This window comes from Meleagris gallopavo, chromosome 1 (assembly GCF_905368555.1).
Source record: "Meleagris gallopavo chromosome 1, MGAL_WU_HG_1.1, whole genome shotgun sequence".
Taxonomy (NCBI): domain Eukaryota; kingdom Metazoa; phylum Chordata; class Aves; order Galliformes; family Phasianidae; genus Meleagris; species Meleagris gallopavo.
Genome location: NC_139404.1, coordinates 171148606 through 171160870, shown reverse-complemented (window position 1 = coordinate 171160870; position 12265 = coordinate 171148606). Strand labels below are relative to the sequence as shown.

At 35.5% G+C, this 12265-nt stretch overlaps 1 protein-coding gene across 12 annotated transcripts in view; it reads left to right on the top strand.

Moving 5' to 3' along the window:
* Positions 1-12265, top strand: part of NBEA (neurobeachin) — a 469696-nt gene that overhangs the window by 68870 nt on the left and 388561 nt on the right. For all 12 annotated transcript variants that reach the window (XM_085216030.1, XM_085216022.1, XM_085216029.1 and 9 more), the window contains exon 2: positions 8427-8658. In XM_085216030.1, coding sequence (XP_085072156.1) covers positions 8427-8658 — 232 coding nt within the window. The remainder of the gene's footprint in view (positions 1-8426; positions 8659-12265) is intronic.

Sequence of the window (12265 nt, the reverse complement as noted above, 5' to 3'; positions counted from 1 at the left end):
GGGTCTGGAGCACAAGTCTACTGGGGAGCAGCTGAGGGAAGTGGGATTGTTCAGTCTGGAGAAGAGGAGGCTCAGGGGAAACACATTCATTCTCGACAATGCCTGAAAGGATGTTATGGCGAGGTAGAGGTCAGCCTCTTTCCCAGGTAACAGCAACAGGATTAGAGGGAATGGCTCAAGTTGCACCAGGGGAGATTCAGGTTGGATATTAGGAAGAATTTCTTCTCAGAAATGGTGATGAGGCATTGGAACAGGCTGCACAAGGGAGCTGTGGAGTCACCATAACTGGAGATGTTTAAGGAAAGTGTAGATGCATTATTAGGGACGTGACTTAGTGGGCAGTACTGGTGGTGGTGAACAGTTGAGCTGGATGATCTTGGAGGTCTTTTCTATCCTTTATGATTCTATAATTCAGATTTCTAAAGAACTCTGACATTTAACACATTTTATGTGTGTGTGACCAGCACATGCATTGGTCACTGAGAAGTTTCATTTAGCATTCTAAACACTTTTACATGAAGAAATCTTCATTCATGCACTTGAAGAATAATCCTTACAAAAACCCTTAATTAATTCAATAGAAATTAAATGTTTTAGTTAATGACGTGAAAATAATAGCTTTCTTTTCTGCCTGGGACCACCATCTCTTTTGTCACTAATGTGTTTCAGTGCTTGAAATGGAGCCCTATCTTTATAAAAGAAGAAGCAGTAGTGATCTGACTGTATTGTGAACTCACTGGTGATTACAAAGTCAATGAAATAATGTTTTTGTAGAAAAGATGTTCCAGTTTGAACTAGTATTATTCTGGAATTTTATGTGACCATTGTTAACAAAGGTAGAAAGATTACTAGTTTTCTCTTTTAATGGTGAATTAAGTTAGAATTTTAAGAAATTACCACTGCTATCCCAGCTGGTTATCTCTCTCCTTTTCCCTTGGAAATTTGTTCCAAACCCAGACAACTGTTTTATAATGCTCAAGAGATATATGAACATTAAGGAATGGAAGAGAACTAATGAATTTGTTTCACTGTTTGTTTTCAAACCGATAATCTCCTGTACTTGCAAGGCAAAGTTGATTACCATAATCACACACACATATATTTAAACCTAAGTGGTTCTCACAAAGTAGCCGAAAACAGGTGAGAATGCTTGTCATATTGTCCGTGATATGTCCAGATTATTCTTTAGAAAACATAGAGCAAATGTGGTCACAGTTAATTAGGAGAGAGAAGAATGGAGTGCCTTGGTATAAATCTGACCTGGATGTTCTAGAACTGTAATGATAGTAATGATATCATTGTGATAGTTTAATTATTTGTTGACATTGGCTGCCTGGTATAATGGAATTTATATTCTTCATTTTGGATTAAACGAAACAGATAGCAATCTAGTATGAAGGAAGCTAGAAAGATGTGCTACTTTGATGGCAATGAATAGCAAATTTAGAGATGGAAATGTTTAGATATATGCTAATATACTTTAATCTTGACTGCTATATAAAGAATAAATCTGTGTTAATGTAGGTGGAAGAAAAAGACATGTTAAAAACTTGCTTTTGTTGCTGATAACTGCAAATTTATTTCACTTTAGTTCAGACAAAAATGAAACTGAAAAACTATCTTTGCTTACTTGAAAATGTTTTCAAATTAAATACAAGACACAATCATAGAATCATAGGATGGGTTAGGTTGGAGGGGACCTTAGAGTAGTTCCAACCCACCAGCTGCCACCCACCAACACAGGCTTTCCAGGGCCTCATCAAACCTGGCCTTGAACATCTCCAGGGATGGCACATCTACAGCTCCTCTGGGAAGCCTGTGCCAGTGCCTCACCATCTTTTAAGTGAATTTTTTTTTTTTTCCTAACATCTAACCTAAATCTCTCCTCTTTTAGTTTAAAGCCATTCCCACTTTTCTTTGCTATCAGACCATGTAAAAAGTTGGTCCTTCTCCTCCTGGTAAGCTCACTTCAATTGATGGAAGGCTGCAGTGAGATCTCTCGGGAGCTTTCTTTTCTCCAAGCTAAACAAACCCAAATTCCTTAACCTTTCTTCACAGGAGAGGTGCTCCAGTCCTCTGATCACCTTCATGGCCCTTCTCTGGATCAACTTTAACAGGTCCATATCCTTCTGTACTGGGGCCCCAGTACTCCAGATGAGTACAGTACTCCAGATGATTTACAAGGGCAGAGAAGAGGGGTACAATCCCCTCCTTCTCCCTGCTGGCCACCTATCTGCATTCAGCAGGCAGCCACTGCTGGTTCATATCCTGCTTTTCATCCATCAAGACTCCAAAGTCCTTATCCTTGCACAGGTCCATTACATCAGTTGTCTTTCCTTTATCCACCAGCACTGTCACTCCAAGAAGTCCCAGATGGTTATAGACTGCACTCTTGAATTCATCATTTCAACTAACATGATATTTGAGGAAACAAAAAGCTGTTTAGGAAGTTGTATTAGCTAACAGTAATTCTCAGCTGTACAGATTAGTAATTCTTTAGATAGCAAATCAAAGGATTAGAAAGATAAAATGCTCAAATCAACAGAAAAATGCAACTTAGATACCATGGGAAAGTTGGCTATTTTGAGAAATTTATGATATATCATGTATTGGCATGAAAATAAGTGCAAAGAAAAATGTTTTAATTAATATTCCTGTTGTTCAAATTTTGACATTTTATTGTTTTAGCTTTTTTTGTGTGTATATTTGTTCTACTGAGCCATTTTCTTTAGCACAATGCACTCAGTGTAGCAATATCAAATGCCTCTATAAATCTTTTCTTGCATCTCATGTAATTATTAGGATTCTTGTATTTGACTTTTTTTCCTCTTTTTTATCCCCACTACAGATGAATTTGTGTTGAAAACCTGTATCCCCAGGGGTTTGGTTTTGGTTTTGGCATTTAATAAAATTGTGCTAAAATAACTTCTGACATATACTTTGAATTTTAATTCAGAATTGCTATCATACTGATGCTTCATTTGTGTATTTCTTCAAATATTGCCATATTTCCTATCCTCTGTTTATTTGATATTTTGTCTAGTTTAGCAGCTATGTCCAGTGTCTTCATTTCAATCTATTCTTCATAACTTGAAGAATCTGATTCTGAAGAATTCTGATTTTTCAAACTGTGTAAATATCTTAATTCTAGATGGTCAAGCACATATTTTACTCTGCTTCTTAATTCATCTGAATATATTGTCAGATATATGAAGACAATTTGTGTATTTTGAGGGACTATTTAACTTTTGTTCTAGCCAAACGGGGGTAAAAGAGCAGCCTAAGCTCTGTATAGATGCGGAAGCTCATGAATAAACACTTCTATTGCAAATTGTAATGAATGAGAGAAGCTTGCTGAGGAATGGCGACAGCATTCAGAAGAATGGAGAATGAGTAATGCAGCTGCCTTTGAGGATGGTGGCGTGGGTTTAAATTCTTGGAGCAATTTACAAGGCATATCAACCTGTCATTTTAAACAACCGTAGGATAGAGAAGATAGCCTAATTTGCAATAGCTGCTAGTTCAGTACTTCTTTGTGAGGGGCTGTGTTGTTGGCCGTATTCATCTAACTTGAAACTGGGGTGTGAAATTAGTTTGCTTCTTCATTTATTACAGCTTTGCTGTGAAAGATGCAGAATAGTTTAAAAGCAATGTGTGACCTTGGCAAAGTACATGCAATAAATCAAGATACTTAATCACAGTGAAAGCATCGTCTTTACTGAATATTAAATTGTCATTTGAAGAATGCAAAGTAAGACTCAATGTCTGACATAACAAAAAGATTGTATTTAATCTATAAGATATAGAAAGAGCACTGTTTTATGGTGTAATGTACCAGCCACTGTAAGGATATGCTTGTATTCATACTGTACTCTAGCTGAAATCTGTCTTAGAACAGAACCCTTCTGCATGTTGAGTTAAAAATAAGCTACTTGATGGCAGTAAGATTTAACTCTTTATATGTGGTATTGCAGTCAGAATTGTACTCAAGTTATAAAGTTGGAAGCTCATTATAAATTTTTCCAGTTACTTACTGACAGTCTTTGTCACTTAGTACTTAAAGTACTACCCATACTGGCTCCAAGCTCTTTTCTGGATGATAATAGTGAATTTGAGAGTCATATGGTAAATGTAGGGAAAATTATAAAAATACAAAATGGTACTAGTTTGCATTTACTAACTTTGAACTATTATTACCTGGGCGCTTGGTATAAAAAAAACTTTTCAGCTCTTTATAGTTGGTGTCTTTAAACAGCATTAAATAATTTTTTTGGCTTTGCAGCAAACTTGGCCCTTTCATTAATATCAACACCTGTTACAACCTTATTATACTGGTGTTAGTCTTCTGATAACTTCCCTATGTTGTAAAGATTGATTGGTTATTCCTCCCCTTTTCGTACTATCTTTTCCTGGGGAAATGTAGGTATAGAATTTTTTTGGAATTTTTTTTTTTTTTTATTTATTTAAATGTGGATGTTCTATGTCTTTTTCTTGGCTGAAATATGTTGTATTTTTCACATTTTAAAGCAGAGGCAGTTGCCTTATACTACTTCTTGAACATTGATCATTTAATCATAGTCTTTTATTTGCCTATTCTTAGTTCATTTTTGCTTAGATTTTCTTAGTCATCTTAAAATTTTCTCTGTAGTGACTGCTAACATTTTGAATTTATGTTTATTATTGGGACTACATCTTCAAGAAAAGCTAAAACTTTTTTTTTTTTTTTTTGCCACAACTTTTAGTTGGTTAATTAATTTATTTCAATTTTTAAGGAAGTTGATTTTAATTAAAAAAAAAAAAAAAAGATCATTTTTAGTCCTCTGAATATACTTTAACCGTTGAGGTACATTTTTATGTTCTTTGTATTGAAATAAGCAGTCATTCTGATGACAAATGGACAAATACAGTCTCTAGTCCTGTAGAACACTTCCCTTGAAGCCAATTTTAGCAACATTCAGTTTATTTTTGACACAGATTCTCTGAGATGTTTTACATTCATAGCCATCTTGTTTCTAACAGAAGTGACAACATAATTCAGAATGATTCAGATTTGACATCACTTCAGATTAATAATGAGCTCTATTTCAGTGTTGTAAAGTTTACATTTCAGTATATTAATCTAGCAAGAAAATAAGCCTGAATTATTTTCATAGAAACATAGAATGGTTTGGGTTGGAAGGGACCTTCAAGATCATCTGGTTCTGACCTCCCTGCTGCTGATAGGGACATCTCTCACCAGCCCAGGCTGCCCAGAGTCCCTTCAACCTGGCTTTGAACACCTCCAGGCATGGGGCACCTACAGGTTCCCATGGGGCAGCTATGCCAGTGCCTCACAACCCTCATAGCAAACGATTTCCTTTCCTAGCGCCTAACCTAAACCCTCCTTCTTTTACAACCCTCTTGTTCAATGATTACATTTCTGATAAATAATCCCTTTCCAGCTTTTCTGTATGTCCAGCATTAGGTAATAGAAGGCCGCAATGAGTTCTCCTCAGAGCCTTCTATTTTCCAGACCAAACAAGCCCAGCTTACTCAGCCTTTCTTATTGTAGGAGAGGTGCTCCAGCCCTCTGATCATCTTTGTGGTCTCCTCTACGTATTTCTTTTGCTAGGGGCTCCAGAACTGAATGTAGTACCACATGTGGGATTTCGTGAGGGCAGAGCAGAGGGGCAGGATAACTTCCCTCTCCCTGCTGATATGAAGATCGCCCGGTCCAACCCCCTGCTCAAATGGGACCACCTAGAGAGGATTGCCCAGCTCTGAGTCCAGATGATTTTATCTCCCAGGGTGGAGACTCCACATTTACTCATCCTAGATTCCCTGCAAGGAAAAATAAAGAAATAAATTGACACTTTCACTTTTGAGGCCCTGGAGCATGTCCAGAGAAGGGCAGCAAAGCTGGTAAAGGATCTGGAGCACAAGTCTTATAGGGAGCTGCTGAGGAAATGGGACTGTTCAGTCAGGAGAAGAGGAGGCTCAGGGAAAACCTTATCACTCTGTACAACTGCCTGAAATGAGGGTCTGGTGACGTGAGGGTCAGCCTCTTCTCCCAGGTAACAGTGATAGGATGAGAGGGAATGGCCTCAAGTTGCACCAGGGATATGATTTAGAGGGGAAATATTGGTGATAGGTAGACAGATAGGCTGGAGGATCTTGGAGGTCTTTTCCAACCTTGGTGATTCTATGATTCTATTAAGTGCATCACTTCATCTGAGGATAGGCATCTAAAGAATTTAATTGGATCTACAAGTGCCTGCTTTACCTCTGTGTGATTATAAAATAATCTCATAGAGACTTGTCTACACAGAGAGAGATATGAAGTTAACTGTGAGAACAAACCAGATTGCTGGTGAAGTGTATGCAAATCACTGTTATTTTTAAGAATAGAAACTCCATCTATGTTTTTTGAAAAGTATCGTGTTTTCCTATGTAAAACTATTTCATGATTTAAGAAAATGACCAAAGAAATACTGTTTTCTTCCTTTTGAGGGTTTGATTGCCTTTAGTAAACATTATATGTTTACCAAATATGCAGATATATGATATGCAATCCCAGTTTCTAAATTAAAATACTAAACTTAATTAGGATAATAGTTTTATAGTTTTAAAATAGTTTTATTTTAGTTCTATATTTTTATTAGAATGTAATTAATCTCAGATACTTAGGAGGACATCAGTCTATATATTTAGTATGTTGGAAACTTTTATGTTATAAAATTATAAATTGGTTATTGGTACTTAATTGATAGAGAAAAACAAATTAGTAAGTGGATGAGAAGCATGAGTGAGGGCAGAAGCCAAAGCTAATCCTTAGTTGTATTAATTTTCTGAAAAGCAGAACTGAAAGAAGACTGAATAGTTTGGTAGCTTCAACTATCAAAAAAGGGTTTACATATTATTTCATATTGCTTCATACTTGGAGTTTAATTTGAAAATAATACAAACTGCTTTTAAATAAGCAATGAAATAGCCTTTTATTAAAAATCACTATTGAAATTATGTACTTGGAGATGAATTCTTTGAATATCTTTAATTTAAAATATTATTGCAGTTTTAATTATATACCTGCCTGGAACAGACAGAAAAGATTATCTTACAATTATTTTAGAATTAATTTAATTTGTTCTTTTGCCTTTCTGAATTAGATAATTGAACTGAAATTCAGCACTGGTACTTTCAAAATTCAGCAGTCATACTAGGGTAAAGTAGGGTAAGACACTGGCTTTTTATACTTCAAAACTGAATAATGTTTCTGCCGTTAAAGACCATTATTTTTTAAGCTAAGTTTTATATACATTTCAGTAAGATGTTCTGAGATAATATTTTTAAAATTACACAAGTGGCTAATGGTATGGAATTGATGACATGGTGAATTCAGTTGTCCAAAGACGTACTTGGTCTTGACTATGTTTTTTGCAAATTTTCACCTACAGCATTTATTTGTCATCCTATCATGTGCCCTCTAGTTGTGCTGTTTAGTTGGAATTCAGGACAATGTGGAATGATCCAGGTAGACAGACATCAGGCTGCAGTTTTGTCAGTATTGCTGTTAAATTCTTCTGCATCTGCGTGCTTGTTCTTCTCCCAGTGCCATCTCTCCTTGCAACAGCAGCAGGTTCACGTGGCCACATAATGAGTTGTCTTGTGGTATAATTAGCAAGCTTTCCATCGTTCTTTTAGTCCAGAACAGTTCCCTGATTCTTGTTCTGCACATGACTGGAGGGAGATTTGGATGTTATAATAGAAAGAGCAGTAAAGTCTTGAAAATAAGTAAATGTAAATGTTATGTTATATCAAGTGGAAATATAGCTAAGTTATTTTCAGTGACTTTTTACTTCTGAGTAGATAGCTGTCTCTTAACAGAACTATGGGAAAGCCTCCGTTTCTCTTTAGGTTTTCAGTTTCTGTAGCTTCTGCCTTACATCGCTCTGGGCAAGGCTGCTGTTTCAGTTGCTTTACATTAAGGAATATTCCACGTATTTTCTGATTCCTTTTTATGAAAGTGTTGTATTCATCACTGTGACAGAAAGGAAGGTAATATATTTTTGCTAGTAGTGGGTAGATTTTGTACAAGGTATGTTTTGTGTAGCGTGATTGTCAGTTTGCTGTGAAATCAAATTGACATAGCTCACAGCTGATCATGTCTGTGAGTTTCTCTGTCAAAATTACCTCGCTTATAGAATCGTAGAATATGATTCTATCCTATTCTATCCTGAGTTGGAAGGGGCCCACAAAGATTATTGTGCCCAACTCCTGGCTCCACACAGGACCACCCAAAATTCAAACCATGTTTCTATGGTTTGAACTCTGACAGACTTGGTGCTATTACTATCAAACAAAAAAAATATTCACTTCTGGGGACAATGCAGGTATGAAAGACATTCAAGCCTATCACATTGTAACACTGTTCTCATTTTCTTTTGTAGCTGGTTGGTGGTGAATTTGATCTGGAGATGAACTTTATAATCCAGGATGCAGAGAGCATTACGTGCATGTCAGAGCTTTTGGAGCACTGTGATGTAACGTGCCAAGCTGAAATTTGGAGTATGTTCACAGCAATTCTACGTAAAAGTGTCCGTAATTTACAGACTAGCACAGAAGTTGGCTTAATTGAACAGGTACTGCTGAAGATGAGTACTGTGGACGACATGATAGCAGGTATAAATCACCAACTGATAAAGTAATCCTTACGTAGCTGAACTGTCAACTTTTTGTGAGTATAGAGGGTTTGGGGATGTTTTGTTTTTTACTGAAAGTAATGTTTTGATTAGTACCTCCACTGAATCAGATTTTTTATCAATTTCAGAAAAAACGAAGACAAGAATTTATATTCACAGTTTAAAATATATGTAGATGCTGTTCTAAAATATTGCCTATTTATTCTTGTGAGAAGATAGTATTTAGTGATAAAATAAAGCAGGCTGAATATAACCAAGAACAGAATCTGTTAAACTTTCAAGATAATATCTTAATTCTGATGTACATCGACCATTTTGAATTATTCAGATATTTAGAATGTTAAGCCACATGTGACAGCATATAACATTATGAATAGCTTTAAATGCTGGACATTTGGATTTTATTAATTTATTTCTGTGTGATCACACAGCTAAATCATCAGTCAGCTGTGATTGTTTTCAAAAGCCTGTAATATTTTTACGGTTTAAAAAAAATTACATTATTTACTCACTGAAAATAACTGATGAAATTCTTTCACAGACAAGGGTTTTAGGTTACTTTTGAAGGAGTTTGTTATTGTATACTACATTCTCTGAGTCATAGAGTACAGATTAGAATCCTGAATGATTTAGTTAGAGGAGTAGGTTTCGTTATCAAGTTTAAATATGACAACTAAGAGCTATATGTGATTAGTATTTATGTACTCCTTCTTTTTCCTGGGGGGAAACTTAAGCACTTCCTGAAGTGTGAAGGCAATTCTTCATTTTTATATACATTTGGATTGATAGCAGGGTACTTAAGCTGTGAGACATTTTTGAAAGATTGGAGATTTGTCTGCCATAATTCTAACGCTTACGATTTTAGTTGATGATCTGATTCCTGACAGATATATAGACTTTGTGGAACAAAAAACCAACAAGGATTGCAGACCAGAAACAAGAAGAGAATAACAGCAGCATGAAATATGGATTATTCAGGAATGTTTTTGTCTTTGGCTTTTTTCAGTAAGAAGGTGTATGTTGTAATAAGTATTCAAAAAAGCTGTAATGGTATTTCAAAGTCTTACAAGTGTATGTGGAAAGGCTAAAATCAGAAGAAGTGTTATGTTAACTATTGTGAGATTCAGAGTGATGTACGATCATTAGATTCACAGACTAATGCTTTGTTTCCAGGACTGGTATATATGTCAGAAAAGTATGAGGGGAAAGATGATATTTATTTTTTATTAACTATAAGGCATCACTTGATGAACATAGACATTCCTGTCTTCAAGTTGTATCACTGTTTTGATCTTGGAAATCAGTAATTATACTAACAAAAATTCTTCAGTTTGAGGTCCCCTAAATAGTACTTCCGTATATGGCATACATACCTCTGATGATGTCCTTATTGGAGACAAATTTTTCAGATTGCTAAGCTTTTTGTAGATGTCACAGATCAAAAGAGTATAAGATCTCTTTCAATATGTCTTCCAGGAGCACTTGGAAATTGAAAAACGCTCTCAATTTGCAATTAATATAAATCAGGAGTAATACCTTGATAAAGGAATTTCATTAAGCCTCTTTCCCATTATATTATTTTTTTTCGGAGAGTTGTCACACAGTATTTCAGAAAGACTTTCTGTAGAAGAAGCACCAGTAAGCTTTCCCTGCTGAATACTCACATAGATGAGGAGAGCACATATTTAGTTTAAAAATAAAACTGAAAATTGAAATTCTTATGACTTACTAGCTCTGGAATGTGTATCTGCATAGCCTTGTACATCTTATGAAATTAACAGAGATTTAAGAGAACACCACACTGTTGGTTCTTTGAGAATTTTAAATATATGAGTGTGGGTTTTCTGAGAGATTTATTAAGAAAGATGAGAGGAAAAAAAAAATTGTCATTTTAATTTTATCTTGTTCTTTCTAAGAGCAACTCAGCACAATAATGAATGGCCACTTTGGTAATAGAACGGAAGCAGTAAATATGGTCATCTAATAAGCAGTCAGATAGTAGTCACCTGATGACAAAATGCTAGCACATTGATGTATTTTTTATTCTGATCTTAATCTAATATGCACATGCCGAAATCATGGTCAATAATTGTAGAGCAGTTTGGCCCCAGATGTTTCTATGAACTTTCTATACTCTGAGGATAAAGTAAGAAATTCTCTGGAAAAATAGTTTATAACATTGAGTAAGTATGTTCTGAACATGAGCTGTATTAGCATTCGTAGTATCGCTTTCTTCCCAAAACATCCCAGTGTTTTGCAGTTGGCTTTTATCATCTGCAAAAGGTGAATATTGTTTCGTTGTTTTTTGTTGTTGTTGTTTTGTTCTGTAGGCTTTTTCTTTGATTTTTAGGTCATCTCATCTACTTCTTTCTGAAATGCTGAGATTAAACCTATGTAGGGTCTGAACATACCTGAGATAGGTATTAACTGTTATGTTCTGACAGTGAGAGCAGACTTTGAGGACCAGTCTAAGTCTGAAGCTAGTATCCTCTGGCTTTATGAAAGTAAGAGAGGCAAATAAACATACACCCAATCTTTTGCAGTGAGAAAAACTTGGTTGCCCATTCAGATGAATACTGTCAGACTGAGACTTCTCAGTGCTTTAAATATCTCACTTCTTGAGATTTTGCAGATTCTATGGTCAAGAATAAAAGCTTAATCAATGTCAATTGGTATCCAAATGGGTTCACTGCTATTTGTATTGTAATTTGTTTTCCAGAAGTATCACCTATTACATTTCATCTGTGCACTGTGATAATCTGTTATACTAAGATGGGGGCTGATCAGACACTTTATCAATACTTTAGGCAAAAAATTATGGAAATATTCACTTAGGTGATTGCCAGACTTTTTTATTAACAGCTGCACAGGAGTTCTCTCTTTTCCTTCTGCTTGATGAATAGTGATGCAGATACTCTGTTTCAAGAGACTCCTTGGTATAAGAGATAACGTATCTGTAGTAACTTCAGAGAAGTCTGAAAGGTGAACATAACCCTACCTCATACTCAGTGGATGTGTCTCCGTTGAGCCCCATTTTATTTTCCACAGTTCTGTTGTGATGTTTTAGGTATTTGTTCTGGAATATCTGGAACCAAATTCTTAACTATTGAAACAGTTCCTGATTTCTAAGCAAGAATGTTAGCTTTGAACTGTCCTGCCCTTAACAAGCTGTTAACAATCATTTATCTTCCAACTGGATCCATAAAAGAAGACTCAAAATTCTTGTACTCTCTATTGCCAGTCTGTAGGGCTACATCTGCTTCACAACTAGAGCTAAAATTCTCTGTTTCATGGCTGCCTGTTACTTAACGTTTAAGGAGGCATGAGGTAGTTTTCCTGAAGTTGCATTCCCAATGCTGTTCAATACATCTTCTAAAGTTAATGCCACTTCATCCAGTGAGATATATACTGTTTACTTAAGAGACAGGCAGACTCTTTTACCATTGTATTTTCAAAAGAAATGATTGAATTAAGTATTTCTTCAAGGCTTCTGATGAATTGGTAAAGCATATATAAACTGCTTAGCATGAAAGTATTCAGAAAATGCCAGTAAAAAAAAATAATCTGTTTCATTCAGTGCATTTTTC